This window comes from Bombina bombina, chromosome 2, assembly GCF_027579735.1.
Source record: "Bombina bombina isolate aBomBom1 chromosome 2, aBomBom1.pri, whole genome shotgun sequence".
NCBI lineage: Eukaryota > Metazoa > Chordata > Amphibia > Anura > Bombinatoridae > Bombina > Bombina bombina.
In genome coordinates, this window is record NC_069500.1 from 352,511,699 (window position 1) to 352,531,763 (window position 20,065).

At 38.6% G+C, this 20,065-nt stretch overlaps 1 protein-coding gene across 1 annotated transcript in view; it reads left to right on the forward strand.

Annotated features, from left to right (window-relative positions):
• The window catches only part of LOC128646952 (P2X purinoceptor 7-like), a 730,384-nt gene that overhangs the window by 367,234 nt on the left and 343,085 nt on the right, over positions 1-20,065 (forward strand). The window contains exon 6 of the mRNA XM_053699762.1: positions 16,062-16,155. Within this exon, the coding sequence (XP_053555737.1) occupies positions 16,062-16,155 (94 nt within the window). The remainder of the gene's footprint in view (positions 1-16,061; positions 16,156-20,065) is intronic.

A 20,065-nucleotide genomic window follows, 5' to 3' on the forward strand; every position in this document is an offset into this window, starting at 1 on the left:
GGTGATGATAAAATCTGTTAAATATATTTTTTTCAATATTTACGCCCCCAATAAATTTTCATTATCATTTTGGGACCAGATCCAAAACAAAATCTTTCCCTTTCAAAGGGAGAATTTGATTATTTGTGGGGATTTTAATGCAACCATGTGTCCAGAATTAGATCGCTTTTCAAAAAAGAATTATGCTAAATATAAGTACCATGCCAAGTATTTTAAAGGATTTTGTAGCAAATTGACTCTGACTGACATATGGCGTATTCAAAATCCTACAGCTAGAGCTTTCACGTGCGAGTCCAAGGCGCACAGGACCTTTTCGAGGATTGATCTCTTTTTAATTTCTGAATCTTTGTTAATTCATCAGTTTAAAACGGGAATTGGTGAGTTTTTGATGTCGGATCACGCCATAATATCTTTAACCCTTCTTGATACTCATGAGCCTAGCCCTTCAGTTCAGGCCTTTCGCTTCCCGCGTTTCTTATATACTAATTCAAGATTTATATCTTGGATCAAGAGTATCTGGAACGAGTATGTATCTTTTAACTCTAATTATAGCCACAAGACGGAAGTCTTTTGGGAGGCTGCTAAAGCCGTGATGCGGGGTGAAATCATAGCTTATATGAGTATTCGCTCCAAAAAAATCAAGGAACAGGGGAGTTCTTTTTTTCTTAAAGCTAGAGCGGCATATAGGAATACTCTGGTGGATCCTTCTCCAATAAATTGGGCAGTTTATTTTGAGGCCAGAAAAGAAAGGGAGATCTTTTTAAAACAGAGATCTATGGAGGAGGAGGTAAGACTGAATCTTAAATATAAGAGTTTTCACGGGTGTTCAGCGAAATACCTGTCGCGCCTTACCAAGAATAGAAAGAAGAGAAATTATATTGCAGTGATAAAAAAGGGCGAGGACAGGCTTCTTAAGCCTACGGAGATTTCCCAGGCATTTTTTAATTACTATCAGTCTCTGTACTCGTCGGTGAGTACTGATCAGGACGGTCAAAACGCTTTCTGGTCCGCTGTTAATATCCCAAAGATCCAAGTAGACGAGCTGGTAATGCTGAATCAGGTGATAACGCAAGAGGAGATTGGTATTGCTATCGATAAACTTAAGCTTAATAAAGCAGCGGGCCCAGACGGGCTTCCCGCTGAATTTTATAAATTATTAAAGGGAGAACTGCTGTCAGCTTTAGAGGCCCTTTTTAATAATTATTTTCTCTCTGAAAATGGTATCTCAAAAAGTTTTGCAGCGGCCAATATTTCACTTATAGCGAAAAAAAATAAAAACCCAGAGGATATGGCCTCATATAGGCCAATATCAGTCCTTAATACTGATTATAAGATCTTGGTCAGTATTATTGCCGCCAGATTGAATCGATGTCTACAGAATCTGATTCATCCGGACCAGACCGGTTTTATGACTTCTAGGAACTCGTCGAGAAATATTCGCAAGGTTATTACATTTTTGGACTATATGTGGAATCTGGAACCAGAGTCTGGCTTGGCCGTAATCTCCGATTCAGCTGTGTTAACCCTGGATGCAGTTAAGGCCTTTGATTCCATTGTTTGGGAACATTTATTTTGCTCGTTGCAAAATTTTGGCTTTTCTGGTAATTTCATTCGTTTTATTCATAAGATTTATTCCAATCCTATTTCTTTTCTTCTGGTTAATGGAATCTGTTCCCAGGAAATAGTCCTGCATCGTGGCACCAGACAGGGGTGCCCTTTATCCCCTCTCTTGTTTAACGTGGCAGTAGAACCTTTAGCGGTTAGACTTCGTGATGTTCTGACAGGAATCTCCCTGGGGTCCTACCGTTTAAAAACTCTTCTTTATGCAGATGATATTTTGATTTTTGTAGACAAGCCTTCTCAATCCATTCCAGTAATTCTTCAACTTCTCGCCCAGTTTAGTTCCTTCTCCGGTTATGTGGTGAATCTGGAAAAGAGCGAGCTTATGTATATGGGTAATTGTCCGTCTCGGGCTGGTAAGCCTCCATTCAAAGTTGTTAATTCAATTAAATACTTGGGGCTAGAATTACACAGAAATCCTAAGTTATGGTATGCGGCGAACTATGCCCCATTGTTTAAAAAAATTAAAACTGATCTCCAGCTTTGGGTATCTTACCCATTGTCTATCACCGCGAAGGTGAACTTAATAAAAACGATTGTTTTCCCTCGTCTCTTGTATGTGCTACAGAATCTCCCCGTCTTTATATCGAGTTCAGATATAAAAAATTTACATGGTTATTTCTCCAAATTTATCTGGAAAGATAATAAACCCAGGATTGCACTAGCTAAGCTTATGCAGAGTTCAAACTGTGCTGGTTTAGCACTCCCTAATGTCAAGTTATACAATATTGCGGCCTTGGTGAAATTTGCCATGGATTGGGTGGCGGAAACCAACTGGTTGGCGGCTAGTCAAGAAGAAGCTTTTTATACACGTCCATTTTCGCTCAGAGCTCTCTTACATTGTAATTCCAGACAGCTTCCATCCAATATCTGTAGAATGTTATCATTCAAAAATGTTGTCATTGCCTGGCAGAGGTTTTGTATCTGTTTAGGATTAGATCCTTCTGTGTCAGAATTTCTCCCGATCCAGGGAAATCCAAATTTCACCCCCGGCATACATCATAAGGTATTTAAATTATGGGGACATAAGGGGTTGACTCTAGTTAAGCAATTGTTGGGGGCAGACAATCTGATCCATACAGCAGAATTTTTGTTTCAATCGTATGATCTTCCAAGGTCTGACCTGTTTGCTTACTTCCAGATTCGCCACTTTGTGCACGAGCAGAATTGGGAAAATAGTACCTCGGTAGTTTGGTCGGATATTAGAACTTTAATCAAAAAATTTAGTATTGGAATCTCTTCTATTTCTTTAATGTACGACATCATGCTCTCTAAACAAAGTGATAAGTTCTTGCAGAATATTAGTAACTGGTTGTTGCCAGTTATTCCTGATATTACTGATGAGAGGATAACCCAGAGCTTAAACATGATGTATAAGTGTAGGGTCTCGATGTCCTGGAAGGAATCGCACGTGAAACTCTTGAATAACTTTTATATGCATCCGCTTAAACTACAAAAATTCTCGGTTCATGGTTTGGATAATTGTCCCAGATGTTCTAATCCAAGGGCTGACTTATTTCATATGTTTTGGTTCTGTCCTAAAATCAACCAGTTGTGGCATAAAATTTGTTTTTGGTTTAATACTTTATATGATGTTAATTTGGTGTTAACATTAAAGGACGTAATTTTATTATTTTCAGTAGTGGATAACAATTTTTCCCCGATGGTTCGTATTTTGAATACGATTATATTGGCGGTGCGTCATCTTGTTCTTTTAAACTGGAAAGCGAAGGTAGTGCCTAGCCTTGCGAGTACTTTTAAAGAAATCCAAGGTCAAATTATATTTGAGTCATATCATCTTCCGGATGCCTCTGAGAAGAGAATCGTTGAGTTTTTTCAGGGATGGTTACCAATTATTTTGTCATATCCCTCTCTGCTCCAACGGCAGATTCTTGCCCCTGTACGATCCACCGTCAGCTTTTCTGAACTAGTTCTGCTAGGGAAATTTCCGGCGTCCTGGATAAATTCAGGTCCTTGATTGGGTGGGTGTCTAGACCAGAGCCCCGGGCGGGGAGTCGGTCGTTGGATGGGGATGGGGCGGTGGGCTGCGCGAGGGGTGGTTTTAGCGTGGGGTTTCCTTTTTTTTTTTTTCTCTCCCCCATCATTAAGTTGTTTTATGTTAGTTTTGGTAATTAAAATGGGACATAATGTGGATTTATTACATGAATGTTGGTTTTCTGGCTTGTTTCTGCAGACTGATTATGTATCTGCTTTATCTTTTTGTTTTTGTATTCCAGCAAGTTTGTAATGTCCTATTTTGATCAATAAAGAAAAAGAATTATTAAAAAAAAAAAAAAAATAAAAAAAAAAAAAAATAACAAAGCCCCCCAAAATAAAAAATGCCCTACCCTATTCTAAATTAAAAAAGTTAAAAGCTCTTTTACCTTACCAGCCCTGAACAGGGCCCTTTGCGGGGCATGCCCCAAGAAATTCAGCTCTTTTGCCTGTAAAAAAAAACACATACAATACCCCCCCCCCAACATTACAACCCACCACCCACATACCCCTAATCTAACCCAAACCCCCCTTAAATAAACCTAACACTAAGCCCCTGAAGATCTTCCTACCTTGTCTTCACCATCCAGGTTCACCGATCCGTCCTGAAGAGCTCCTCCGATGTCCTGATCCAAGCCCAAGCGGGGGGCTGAAGAGGTCCATGATCCGGTCGAAGTCTTCATCCAAGCGGGGCAGAAGAGGTCTTCCATCCGATTGAAGTCTTCATCCAGGCGGCATCTTCTATGGTCTTCCATAGAGCCAATAGAATGCGAGCTCAATCTGATTGGCTGATCAATCGGATTGAACTTGATTCTGATTGGCTGAATCCATCAGCCAATCAGAATATTCCTACCTTAATTCCGATTGGCTGATAGAATCCTATCAGCCAATCGGAATTCGAGGGACGCCATCTTGGATGACGTCATTTAAAGGAACCGTCATTCGTCGTTCAGTCGTCGGGCCAGATGGATGTTCCGCGTCGGAGGTCTTCAGGATGCTGCCGCTTCGCTCCGGATGGAAGACCATAGAAGATGCCGCCTGGATGAAGACTTCAATTGGATGGAAGACCTCTTCTGCCCCGCTTGGATGAAGACTTCGACCGGATCATGGACCTCTTCAGCCCCCCGCTTGGGCTTGGATCAGGACATCGGAGGAGCTCTTCAGGACGGATTGGTGAACCTGGATGGTGAAGACAAGGTAGGAAGATCTTCAGGGGCTTAGTGTTAGGTTTATTTAAGGGTTGTTTGGGTTAGATTAGGGGTATGTGGGTGGTGGGTTGTAATGTTGGGGGGGGTATTGTATGTGTTTTTTTTACAGGCAAAAGAGCTGAAATTCTTGGGGCATGCCCCGCAAAGGGCCCTGTTCAGGGCTGGTAAGGTAAAAGAGCTTTTAAATTTTTTAATTTAGAATAGGGTAGGGCATTTTTTATTTTGGGGTGCTTTGTTATTTTATTAGGGGGCTTAGAGTAGGTGTAATTAGTTTAAAATTGTTGTAATATTTTTCTTATGTTTGTAAATATTTTTTTATTTTTTGTAACTTAGTTCTTTTTTATTTTTTGTACTTTAGTTAGTTTATTTCATTGTATTTATTTGTAGATATTGTATTTAATTAATGTATTGATAGTGTAGTGTTAGGTTTAATTGTAGGTAATTGTAGGTATTTTATTTAATTAATTTAATGATAGTATAGTGTTAGGTTTAATTGTAACATAGGTTAGGATTTATTTTACAGGTAATTTTGTAATTATTTTAACTAGGTAACTATTTAATAGCTATTGTACCTGGTTAAAATAATTACAAAGTTGCCTGTAAAATAAATATTAATCCTAAAATAGCTACAATGTAATTATAATTTATATTGTAGCTATATTAGGATTTATTTTACAGGTAAGTATTTATCTTTAAATAGGAATAATTTATTTAATAAGAGTTAATTAATTTCATTAGATTTAAATTATATTTAACTTAGGGGGGTGTTAGTGTTAGGGTTAGACTTAGCTTTAGGGGTTAATCCATTTATTAGAATAGCGGTGAGCTCCGGTCGGCAGATTAGGGGTTAATAATTGAAGTTAGGTGTCGGCGATGTTAGGGAGGGCAGATTAGGGGTTAATACTATTTATTATAGGGTTAGTGAGGCGGATTAGGGGTTAATAACTTTATTATAGTAGCGCTCAGGTCCGGTCGGCAGATTAGGGGTTAATCAGTGTAGGCAGGTGGAGGCGACGTTGTGGGGGGCAGATTAGGGGTTAATAAATATAATATAGGGGTCGTCAGTGTTAGGGGCAGCAGATTAGGGGTACATAGCTATAATGTAGGTGGCGGCGCTTTGCGGTCGGCAGATTAGGGGTTAATTATTGTAGGTATCTGGCGGCGACGTTGTGGGGGGCAGGTTAGGGGTTAATAAATATAATATATGGGTCGGCGGTGTTAGGGGCAGCAGATTAGGGGTACATAAGTATAACGTAGGTGGCGGTCGGCAGATTAGGGGTTAAAAAAATTTAATCGAGTGGCGGCGATGTGGGGGGACCTCAGTTTAGGGGTACATAGGTAGTTTATGGGTGTTAGTGTACTTTAGGGCACAGTAGTTAAGAGCTTTATGAACCGGTGTTAGCCCAAAAAGCTCTTAACTCCTGTTTTTTTTCTGCGGCTGGAATTTTTTTGTTGTTAGAATTCTAACGCTCACTTCAGACACGACTCTAAATACCGGAGTTAGAAAGATCCCATTGAAAAGATAGGATACGTAATTTACGTAAGGGGATCTGCGGTATGGAAAAGTCACGGCTGGAAAGTGAGCGTTAGACCCTTTTTTCAGTGACTCCAAATACCTGAGGGCGGTAAAAACCAGCGTTAGTAGCCTCTAACGCTGGTTTTCACGGCTACCGCCCAACTCCAAATCTAGGCCTTAGAGTTTAACAGGCTGCAGTGAGACTGTGAGTAGCAGCTCACAGCTTAACAGACAAAATACTAAGCATAGGAAGTTGAGAGGAGGAGACTTTTATAGGGAGAGCGCTGAGAATTAAAGAGACAGTGAGCAGCATAGGGAATCCCATGACACTAAATATTAACCCCCTATGTCGCCATAAACCCACAGCAAGTTCTATCTATTAACTTCCTATACCGCCACATACCCACCACAAGTCCTAATTATTAACCCCCTATGCCACCATAAACCCACCGCAAGCTCTATCTATTAACCCTCTATATCACCACATCCCCACTGCAAGTCGTAACTATTAAACCCCTATGCCACCGTAAACCCAAAATGCAAACTAACCTAACCCCTCCCCTAAACTAAAGCCCCTAAGTTAAAAATTTACATAAAAAAACCCCCCCAAAAGAACCCTAACCCTGCTCTACCTAACACTTACCCCCCCCTCTAAACTAAATCCCCCTCTAAACTAAACCCCCACAAACTAATCCCACTAAGTAACCAAAAAAAAGTTAAGTTACAAAAAATAATAAACTACATTGTAGCGGGTCTCGGTACCCCAGACTGGGTATACCCGCTAAAGTCAGCTTCCTCCCACCAAATGCCAGCCCATGAACCTCCACTGGATACCTTCCGCTATTAGAATAACGGCCGCTGCAAGTTATTATAGCTACCCCCAATAATATTAGCCAAGACTGAATGCTTGAGGGTCAAAATAGGAACTGCTTTATTGCACAGAAAACACAGCTTTTATACATTTCAAACAAATGGGGGTAGTTACTACATAATCAATAGAAACAAATATTATACAATGAGACAAACATCAGACAATGGTTAGTTAAACAAGATTCTAATCACATCCTGACTTACAAAAGGACAATGGATGACTCACACAATAACAAAAATACACTTCACACCTAGACTAGATAACAACAGGGGGTCTCAGCATTAGATTGTCTGTGCTGTGTGTAATCATGTCCGCTCGACCATTAATAAATCTACCCTTTAGTCTAAACTTCAAATGAGTAGTAGATTTTTTTCTTACAAATTGTAAAGTTGTGTCTATTTCCACTTCTCCTGTATCATGTGACAGCCATCAGCCAATCACAAATGCATGTACGTAAATTCTTTGAATTCTAGCACATGCTCAATAGGAGCTGGTGACTCAAAAAGTGTAAACATAAAAAGTCTGTGGACATTTTGTTAATGGAAGTAAACATTACTTATTAATGGAAGTAAATTGGAAAGCTGTTTAAAATTGCATGCTTGGGGGGCGGAGCCAGCGCTCAAACGAGATGGCTGCACTTGTGTGAGCTCCGCTAATGTAAAGGAGCTACTTTAATGATTCTTGCTGCCTAAGTGAAGACAAACAGCCTAAAAATTGTCTCAGTGTGGGCAGACACTTATGGAAGCTAAGACTGGCGATATTTGACCTCCGATCCCACATCCCACTCGGCTCCATTTGCAGCAACGCCACGGAACAACAGGCGGCGGCCGCCATCATTAATTCAGAGACAGCACGAGGGCGATTAAACCCTTTGGCCCCAACATGTAGAGGTGATACAGGGGTGCCAGACCTCTCTGGAACAGACCGTTAACAAATCGTGTAAGCCACCAGAGATGCCGTTCCGGAGCAGAGAAGGCAAAGCTTGGCCTCGGAGATCGTGAGTAATCCCACACATGAGACATTTTGATTTTGATAACACATAGACAGGAGAAGGGGCAGGAACAGTACTCTCAAGTTTTAGCCGCAGATGGATTTCCAGCGGCCGGGAAAGATAACCCAGAATATTCCTATAAACAGCATGGCCTTTCATTAGGGCCACGCGGCATATGCACACATACGCAGCAACTAAATGGAAAGGGGATTTTCGGCTTGTAGGGTATATGATGAACTGATGCACTTGAGAAACAGGGATTGCTGATGCCTTAATTAACAGGTCTCCACTTACATCTGATAGTTCTTTTGGGATGTAGAGACGGCCACACCACAAGATTTTTGGGAAGCACTGTAAGCAAAATAGAGCCGCATAGCAGCCACGCAACATAGCGGTGCATTTTAGTGTGAGACCCTGCTTAAATATTTACTTCAGAATTTGAACTGTGCTTAAGACAACTCTGTGTGCTAGACTAGGCCCAAATATTCTTTGTGAGCCTATCAGCTTGAATACTGAAGATAATAGTAACCATGTCCCCAAAAAAGGGCAACAAGGGAGAGAATCCAGCTAGAAAGAAAAAAAATAACACGACGCCATCAGTGAATAAATTTTTCAAAAGCCTTGATTCTTCACATGCACATACTGAACTGGATATAGAGTCTAGAGCAAGTCAGAGACTGTATCCGCGAAGAAATCGCAGACATCAAAAAAGACCTCACAGAAGTGGGGGAAAGAGTAGTAAAATTGGAGGAAACAACAGAAGCACATCACACAACAATCTCCAATTTTTCAAACAAATTCTCCCAGCAAGACAACACAATCCTCCAATTAGAAAATAAAATAGACGACTTGGAGAATAGAAGCCGCAGGCAAAATATTAGGATGAGAGGAATCCCTGAGGAGGTCTCCCCCCAAGAACTTGAAACATATGTGCAAAGCCTATTCGCTTATTTAACTGATACAGGGGATGATTCCTCATATGCCTTAGACAGAATACACAGGGCGCTAAGAGCAAGACCTGCTGAGAACCAACCTCCACGAGATGTGGTTGTGAAAGTATCAAGCTATCCAATTAAAGAAACTTTAATGAAAAAGGCCAGAATGAAGCACCCGATTAAATTTAAAGGCACAGACTTGCAACTATTTGAAGACCTGTCTTCAAGAACTCTTCAAAAGAGAAGAGAAATGAGACCGTTGACGAATACACTCCGCAAGCAGAATATCCCATATAGATGGGGTCACCCTTTCAACCTACAGATCCAATGGAAAGGCAGGCGCCTTGTATGTGACAACCCAGATGATATACCTTCAGTGTGTAAAGAATTACACCTAGAACTTCCTCTGCCGACTGATATCAACAGATCTCGACCAGATAGACCACCACAAGGGGATACACCTCTACCACAAAGATCGGAGTGGAGGAAGGTTTCTGGGAAAAAGAATGATAAACTCTCAAAGCCGTTACCCAAAGAATCTACCCCAAGAGAAGTTACTTGATAGTGACTAGAAGGGTTTCTTTTTGTCTTTCTTCCCTTTCTTTTCAGGTTATTTTCTACAAGTACCATGTGAATAATCCCTGGGGTGATATATACCCCAGTCAGTTGAGAAAGGAGGGTGAGTATACTCACCGTGTGGTAATTAACCATTAGATCAAACGAGGGCTAAACATTGCTCTCCCTTTTTGTATCTTTAAGAGAAATGTGGTTATAATAATGTCTTTTCCCTGTTTTTCTTCTTCTTTCTTTATCCTTTTCTGTTAATATGTTGATAATGCAACAAGATGTAATTTAATTTAAGTTTCAATGTTATTTGTAGCTCCAAAGTATGTTCTCCCTCACTACTTTGAAGCTTTATGCTTCTATGCAATTGCAATGTTTTTGGTTTACGATTTTTATTTTTGTTATTCCAGGGGTGTGTCCACAAACCTATACATTTTATGTCTTACCTAATAAATAGAGGGGAAAACTCCATCTCCAATCCTAATGTTGAAGGGTACTAGTGATCCACAACTCCGCATAGTCACCCAAAATGTCCAAGGTTTCAACTGTCCAAATAAGAGGGCCATGGCACTACGTGATATTTATAAACGGGGAGGACAGATTGTACTATTGCAAGAAACACACTTTAAGGCAGGCAGAATTCCAAAGTATCTCTCATCACAATACACACAACATTTCCATAGCACTAATTTAAAAAAAAAAAACTAATGGAGTAAGCATCCTATTACATAAATCTATCCCATTTAAAACATTGCAGATTAGTAAGGATAATGAAGGTAGATACCTGGGTGTCATGGGGCTGTTATATGGAAAACCTGTCACAATAGTCAATCTGTATGCTCCCAATAGACACCAAGAGAGTTTCATGAACAAAGCCAGTACAAAGACTCTAGAAATACTAAAAGGCCCTCTCATAGTAGGGGGGGATTTAAATGTCCCATTAGTTCCTGAGATGGACTGCTCTAGTGCCAAATCCAATGTCCCCCAGAGAACACTCAAATCTCTTTGGAAGAATTTTAAGTTGTTAGCCTTACATGACGCTTGGAGGTACCTACACCCAGATAAAAAGGACTTTACATTCTTCTCTCACCCACATAACGTCCATTCGAGACTAGATTATCTGCTTGTTGACCATAGCGCCCTTTATTACATCACCCAATGCGGTATAAAACATACTACTTGGTCAGATCATTCCATGGTGGACTGCACATTAAGATGGCCCTCTATGCCCATTAGATCATTTAGCTGGAAATTAGAAGATGCTTTATTATTGGATTCAGCTAACTTAGAAAACTACACTAAGCATATAAAAACATACTTTGATATAAATAACACTAACGACACGACACCAGGCATGCTCTGGGAAGCCCATAAAGCCTACATGAGAGGCGAATTTATAAAATCCAGGGCAATTAAACAGAGAGAAAACAGGAAGGCCTATTCCAACATGGCCAGGGAAGTCTCAGAATTAGATTATTTAGTCAAGATGAACCCGGTAAATACCCAATACCAACAATTACTTGCTGAAAAAAGGAACAACTTGAATAAACTACTACTCATCGAAACACAACGAAAACAACTGTTTCTTAAACAAAAGTTCTATGGAGAGGGTAATAAACCTGGGAGACTTTTGGCAAGAGCCCTTAAAAAACAACAGTTAAAATCTTACATTCATGCATTAAATTCACATACAGGCAAAAAGGTAGAAGACACAGTGGGTATCGCGAAATTATTTCACGACTTTTACCACAGACTATATAACATTTACCCCGATAGATCACTTAATATGCATAAAGAAGCATGTGATAAATATCTACTTAATATAGAACTTCCCCGCATTTCTAATGAAGAGGCGTCTGCATTAGAGGCACCCATATCAGTAGAAGAAGTTATGGCAGCTATAATGGATATTAAACCCAATAAGGCACCCGGCCCAGACGGCTTTACAGCCTTATATTACAAAACATTTAAAACTTTATTAAGCCCACAGCTAGCTGATTTGTTCTCATACATAGCCAATGAACACATATTCCCTGATACTATGCTCCAGGCACATATAACGGTTCTTCCGAAACCTGGAAAACCAGCTTCCACGCCAGCAAATTTTAGGCCGATATCTTTACTAAACGTGGACCTAAAAATATACGCAAAAATCTTAGCAGACAGATTAAATAAGTTACTACCGGTATTGTTAGATGGGGATCAAGTGGGTTTTGTCCAGAATAGGGAAGCAAGGGATAATACAAGTAAAGTCGTCACCCTTATAGATTATATCAAAGCTACAAAGACCCCAGCTGTGTTACTATCGACAGATGCTGAAAAAGCTTTCGATAGACTAGATTGGACCTTCTTACACGCTACACTGCTTAAATTCGGTCTACCTTCCAAATTTATATCCCTAGTATTTGCTTTGTACTCTAATCCCACCGCCCGAATTAGAGTGAATGGCCATTTATCTGAAGAATTTGTAATTCGCAATGGATCGAGACAGGGATGCCCTTTGTCCCCCTTATTATTTGTTCTGGCACTAGAGCCACTCGCAGTTAGTTTGCGAAACAACCCCAATATTAAAGGCATAGAGGTTTCGGGTAAGTCACACAAATTGGCTATGTTTGCTGATGACGTTCTGATGACACTATCAAACCCTGTCGAATCCCTACATCACGTCCAGTATGAACTTCAAGTATACGGCACATTGTCAAATTTTCTAGTTAATCCCACCAAATCAGAACTGTACCCAATTAATATCCCACCTTCCACAATAGGGGAGATCAAGGCTAAATGTCCCTTTAAAATTAATACTACATCCCTAAAATATCTTGGGATATACCTAACCTCTGACAGCGAAAAATTAAGGAGCTTAAACTATGGGAAATTACTAGAGGAGTTTCAATCTTTGACCTCCAAATGGATGCCTAAAAATAATATATCATGGCTAGGTAGGATAGCGGCAACGAAGATGACACTCCTGCCCAAAGCACTGTATATAATGCAAGCCCTCCCTATAACTGGGGTATCTACATATATCCAGAAGCTACAGAGGGTATTAAATACTTACATATGGCAAGGGAAACAACCCAGACTATCACAAGCCACTATTTACACACCCAAAGTAGATGGAGGCTTAGGTGTACCCAATTTGAATTGGTACAAATCGGCCATATCCCTGAGTAGGGTAGTGGATTGGGTTGGACAGGGCAAGCATGCTTTCAAAAAGGTAACAACCCTGGAATCACAACTACTGAAAACCACACACATGGGGGGGCTCTGCTGGACACCTGTACACCCAAGCATAATTCTGGAAAGCAAACCCTATACCATTCTTAGTGAAACTTGGAATACCTTAAAGAGCCTTAGAAACAAGCTCCCCAGGCTATCCACAACATACTCACCCCTCACTACACTGTCAGACAATAGAGAGATTGGCGCAAATTGGCTCCAGAATAATCTTATAGATGGGGAAGTGAATGAGTTTTATGATTTGATTCCCATCTGTGCAATGATGGAAGACGGGAAGATTAGTGATAAACAGAGGTTGTTGGACAGAGGATTTTATACTTTCTCGAATTGGTTGAACCTACATCAGGCCAGACATTACATCTTAACACATAGAAATAGAAATAATTTTAATGCGAAATCTTACACCTTTTGAAGACTTATGCCTAAAAGGTAAAACAACAAAAAGGGGTATTATATCTTCAATATACCAACTCCTTTTGTCGCTGGACCTACCAGACAAACCAAAATATATAAGGAAGTGGGAGGATGACCTGGGGATACAAATTAGTACACAACAGTGGAAAAAATGGGCTAGATTTACAGCAGGGTCTGCACGCTCAGCACATTATCTAGAGACGAATATAAAGATTCTAACAAGGTGGTATCTCACGCCACACAGACTAAAGTTCATGTTCCCAAAAGCAAGTGACAAGTGTTGGAGGGGATGTGGCCAGATTGGGACACTATCACACATATGGTGGGACTGCCCACGTCTTTACCCCTTTTGGAAGCATATTTTTGAAGCAGTTAAGATCACCACAGGTATAACTCTAGCTTTCGATCTCATGATTCCTCTGTTTAATGACCTCTCCGGTATCCCATGCAAGATAAGACGCTGCATTGCTCAGATTATGATTAATGTAGCTAAGAAATTAATTCCCAGTTTTTGGAAGTCATCAGAGGTCCCTAGTTTAGATAAATGGAGACAACAGGTAGATCATGTTATTGCAATGGAGAGATATTTTTATCTATCCCAGGGCAATTTAAATTTATATCATGACATAGTATTTCTATGGGAACAGTATAAACATGGCAATAATGGATAAGTGGCTGGAACATCTGGTATCTGTAGGGATGTGGATATACTTTGTATACTTTATGTTACTTGAAAGGCGACCTTTTTGATTAATGTGTTATGAATGATAGAAGCAGTAGGTATTCTTATTCTTTACTTTGGACACACCCTGGAAGAAAGATTTTTTGTTTTTGTTTCAATCCTGTTTTTTGTTAATGTTGTTTTTTTTCATAAATAAGTTTCTCAAATTGTTATATACATTATATTCTTTACGGATCAGACCCATATAGTCATGCAATGTCAATCTACAAATTTATGTAATTAAAACAAGGAACTTCGGTGAGTTACAATAAGCAACCTTTGCTGTGCGCTAATACAAGCATAGAGTACAATACGACTATTGCTGATTAAATGATAAAAGACACTCTCGCTCATAGCAATGGACTCTTAGACTTACAAAATATGCTATATAGCTGAATTACATTGTTGTACTTTTTTTTTTTTTTTTTTTTCTTTTTACATTGCTTGACAAAGACACCTTGTATATGATTACAATGTTGTAATGTATGATCTGTATTATTTTCAATAAAAATGAATATATAAAAGGAGGAAAAAAAAAAATTAAAAAAAAAAAAAATTGCATGCTTTATCTGAATCATCAAAGTTTAATTCAGACAGACTGTACAATAACAAACAAAAACGTCAAATTTACTTATCATGAAATTTGCTCTGTTCTCTTGGTATCCTTTGTCGAAGAGAATACTTAAGTAATGGGCACGTTTCTGATTATAGCAGTGTTTGCACAATGTTTAACATTGTTAACCCCTTAAAGGGACTTTAAACTCCAGGTTACAACTTCAGTAACATGGTTACAACTCACCATGTTATTGTTTTTCCTCCAGTACCCACAGCTCAATTTGAAACCATTCTGTTATTTTCATCCATTACAGATCCTGTTAATAAAGTTCTGCATCTTTAGACTGTGTGCCGCCATCTTGTAGCTCGTGTATTGTTGCATCCTGTGATAGAAGCAGTGAGCTTTCACAGATTAGTGATGCTTCTGACGTTTGACAGCTATACCTTGCACTCTGTATTAGCTTACACAACAGAAAACAGAAGCTTTACATATTTGCAGCTTTTTTTTTCACACAGTTTAAAAGTTACATAATAAATATAAAAAGGCCTCAGAATTGGAATAATAACGAGAAATGTACTCACTGTAAATATGTACAGCTCCCGCTCTGTATTGTGCACCAAGAAGGCTTGTTAATATGACAACAATATCAGTCATCTGTGAATGCCTGCCACTTCCCTCACAGTGTGTGAGTAAACATAAATTAAAAAATGGCGGAGCTGTGTACAGATGCAGAGCTTCACTAACCAGCACTTGTAAAGGGGTAAAATAAGGAGAACAGCTTTAAAGAGAGCTGCAGCCATAAGAGGACAAACAACAGCATGGTAAGTAGTAGCTGTGCTACTGTAGTTATACCTATCAATTTAATATCCCTTTAACAACAAAGCTTTACCCTGTATGGCCTGTGTTCTAAGGGGCTTTGAGTAATCATGCAGGGCTCTTTAACCCCTTAGTGTAAAATCTTTAGCCGACATACACGCAGGTGTCGTTAAGGAGATAAAGGCATCCTTATACAATGTCTGCCATATAGAGCTTCAGACAAGGGTACACTCCTGAGCCTACCTACCTGATTTTCAACAAAGTATACGAAGAGTACAAAGTTAATTTGATAATAGAAGTATATTATTTCAAATTGTTCACTCTATTTGAATCATAACGAAATGTGGGTGTCATGTCATAATGCTGTCACAATGACGTAATGAGTTGGTATTCCAGGAGAAACAAAGGCAGCTGTAATAATGCTATAATGCTGCTCTTAAATTTGTAGTAGGGGACATAACAAGGTATTATAATGTATATTAAATATAGCACATTGAAATATAGCAATGTATAACTATTACATACTGTATGTAGATTGGAGTGAGATGTATCTTAGGAAGCATAATATATTGATGTCATCCATTAATTCCATTCAAATATTTCCATTCCTTTAGGAATTCAAACTGGGCGTTGCATACCATACAATGCAACTACTAAAACATGTCAAGTCTCTGCATGGTGCCCTCTGGAGTCCAAAATTACCCCAAAGTAAGTTCTTGCATTTAGATATAACAGGGGCAGGGTAGAAATTAGGATTTCTATTATGATTAACAATTAGATGTTATAATTATAGTACATATAACCTGCCTATATATTTATTATAAATATATACTGTATATATATATTATTTTATATATGTGTTTTAAAAATTGACTATGCCTTTTTGTTGTTTGTTTGTTGGTATTAGCTGCTTTATTGTGCTATATATACTTTTATGTCCCTTGCACCATTTCCTCTAAAGTGTGTGTGCACACATCTATTTTTTTTAGAGCGCACAGCTTCATTTTTTTTAATAACTTCTTTTTATTGAAGGAATTACAAATCATAGAGCATGACATTTATATACATATAGCATAGTCTTAAGATGAATAATGCCATTCCATCAAGACGAATAATGCCATTCCATCAACTTATAGGAAGATCAGCAGCATCACCGGCTATTACAGATCCAATACATAATCCAAATGTTCCTTAATTTAATTTAATTTTTAATAAAAACAGGTTGGAGGGAGGGAGAGATAAAACAGTGGGGGGGGGGGGGGGGGGAGATAAAGGATGGGGGAATAGTGAGAGCCATCTAAACAGAGGCGAATACGTTAGGCCATTCTCCCCTTAAAGTCTCTTCCATAGAAATCACTGAGTTTTGAAAGGGTCTTAAAAGCTGGCTTTGCACTTTGTTAGGATTAGCTTATGCCACTTACAAAGAAAAAGAGCTAATCTATTTTGCACATCTGCCCTCACATCCAATTGTTCTGTAAACATTTGCAGTTTTAAAAAGTTTTTAAAATATTCTGGAGAATACACTTTCTAGCTAGTAAAACTGTTAGAGTAAGTACAGAGTCAGATGGGCTATATCTATTATCTCACTGTAAGAATAGTATGTAGTAGTAATAGTATGTGTTGAGAAAGAAGTTCTATTTGTATGTCCAATTTCCTGTTGATCCAGTATTGGAGCTTACTCTAGAACTGATTAATTAATGGGCATGTCCAAAAATAATGTAGTAAAGTAGGGGCTTGCATAGAACATTTAACATATCTATTAGTCCAATTATGAACCCATTTAGCCAAACCCCTTAGTGTCAAGTAAGATCTGTGAAATATCCATATCTGCGACTACCTGAGTGTTGCCGACAAGGTAGCTTTTTTGTTTTTTCCAGTCTGCTGCCCACGTTATCTCTGTAAACCTTTCCCTTTCCCAGCTCTTTAATATCAGGGGTTGTAATTTTTGTATAGGTGACTTCAGGAGGGCTTGATAGATGCCCGAAAGGGAGAACCTACCCATTTTATATAACCATTGTGTAAGTAAAAAAGGTGAACTTTCCCAAAATCTTGGATTGTCTCTATCCAAGCCCCCCACATATTGCCGTAGCTGAAGATACACATAGAAATGTTGGGAGACTGTGTTCCCTTTGCAAAGAGGCAAATATTTTAATATATCTTGTTAAAGGATCCAACCACAGCTTCATTTTTAGTGTGCACAGCCCACTGCTAGACAGAGCAGTTGTTTTTTTGCTAATAACAGAATTTATACTTAGTGATAAATTTATTTCCTTCAGCTGATGAAAGCCCATAGTTCATAACATGTGGTATATATTCCAGCCTATCAGGAGGAGGTCAAGAACCCTCACAGAGCTTTAGCCCCTCCCACCTCCTCTCCCTCTCCAATTTACGTATAGCCAAGCAGAGGAGAGAGACAGAATAAAAAAGTAGAAAAGACAGAAAGCAGGGTTACGAGGTGCAAATGAGAACTGTCACCCATATACAAAAATAGGTTGGGGGCTATGGACTCTCATCAGCCTGAAGGAAATACATTTCTCAGTAAGTATAAATTCTGTTTTCCTTCTTAGCTGATGAGAGTCCATAGCTTCATAACATGTGGGATACAATACCCAAGCTAAGAGTCCATGTTAATGGGTGGGACAAAAAGTAGGCAGTTACTATTTGCCGGACACTGCAGCCTGAAGGACTTTCCTAACAAGAATTTCCCCTGAAGAAGCATAAATATAAAATGATAAAATTTGGAAAAAGTTTAAAGGGAAGACCAAGTTGCCACCTTGAAAAGCTGTTCCAAGGAGGTATCATCCTTGAAAGTACAGGAAGTAGATACTTATCTTGTGGATTGAGCAGTTAATCTCTTGGGTGGTGAATTTACTGCAACAGAGTAAGCCTTACAAATAATTTGTTTGAGCCAGGATGCCAGGGCTACCGCTGTAGCTTTCTGACCCTTCCTAGGACCAGAGTAATGGAAGTTTGTCTAAAGTCTTTAGTAGCCTGAATATAGAACTTTAAAGCTCTGATAACATCTAGGTTGTGAAGTAATCTTTCCTTTTGGGTTAGAAGGCTTTGGTCACAAAGAAGGAACAACTATTTCCTGATTAATAATTTCTGAAGATACCACCTTTGGAAAAAAATCATATTTGGTCCACAGCAAGAAAATAATCCTCCAGGACAACATTTTAAGGTCTAAAAATATGCATAGGTTCAAAAGGAGAACTTTGCAGAGAACTAAATTCAAGTTCCAAGGAGGAGAAATTGGTCTATCAACAGGACAAATTCTTACCAGGGCTTTAACAAAAGTTTGAACATCTGGCAACTTAGCCAACTTTTTGTGAAGAAAAAAAAAATCGATATATAATCCTTTAGAGAGCTAGCCGATAGGTCATTATCTAATCAATCCTGTAGGAACTGAAGTATTCTGGGAATTGTAAAGGATTTCCAAGAAAAAATCCTTAAGAAGAATACCAAAGAAAGTAAGCTTTCCATATGTTATGACTAGCTGTTGCCCGTGGCTTCACTTGCGTGGATTTTGGGATTTGTAAAAATTAGTGAAAAATGCAACCACTCGCAACAACGTTAGCCCTCACGTGTGTGCCATTCAGGTTGCACACTCACTGACATGACACGTATTTCTTTATTTTTAAAGGAGAATCTAAATACCAATTTTCACGTCTGTAATATCTTTGTTTTTTTAGATATAGGTATCCTCCAGCCCCCCCTTTTTTGATCCCCCTTAACTGTATTTTTGAGAAATGTTAAAATGTGTTTCTTTATTTTTAAAGGAGAATGTAAATACCAATGTTTACATCTGTAACATCTTTGGTTTTTCAGATATAGGTATCCTCATAAATCACCACCCCTTTTGACCCCCCCTTAAGTGGATGTTTGGGAAAAGGTCAAACATGTGTTTCTTTATTTTTAAAGGAGAATGTAAATACCAATTTTCACATTTGTAACATCTTTAGTTTTTGAGATATATGTATCCTAATAAATCACACACCCTTTTGACCCCCCTAAAGTGGATTTTCATGAAATGGTAAAACACATATTTCTTTTTTTTTTAAGGGTAATCTAAATACCCATTTTCACGTCTGTAAGGTTTTTGAGATATAGGTATCCTCATAAATTAGCCCCCCATTTTGACCCCCCCTTAAGTGGATTTTGTGGAATTGGTAAAACACGTTTCTTATTTTTCAAAGAGAATCTAAATACCAATTTTCTTGTCTGTAACATTTTTGGTTTTTGAGATATAGGTATCCTCATAAATCAGCCCCCCCCCCCCTTTTTTTTTGTTTTTTTTTTTTGTTTCAAAAGAGCTTTATTATTTGAATCACAGGTTTACAATATTCACAACCAAACTTCCATTAAATAAAAAAATAACATATAATTATGCAAACCGGTATATACATAAATATGACTCTTTCTTTCTTTTTTATTTTAAACATTTTGTCTTGCTTTATAGAATTATATAAAGTAAACTTCAGTCTTCAAAAAACCTAGTTTTTAAGTATGTAATACATACAGAATTTTTGGTGATACCTATGTTGTTTCCTCAGCCTCACACTCAGCAGATGCACATAAAGAAAGCTATGCACCACTAAAGAGAAAGATTGAATAAGCA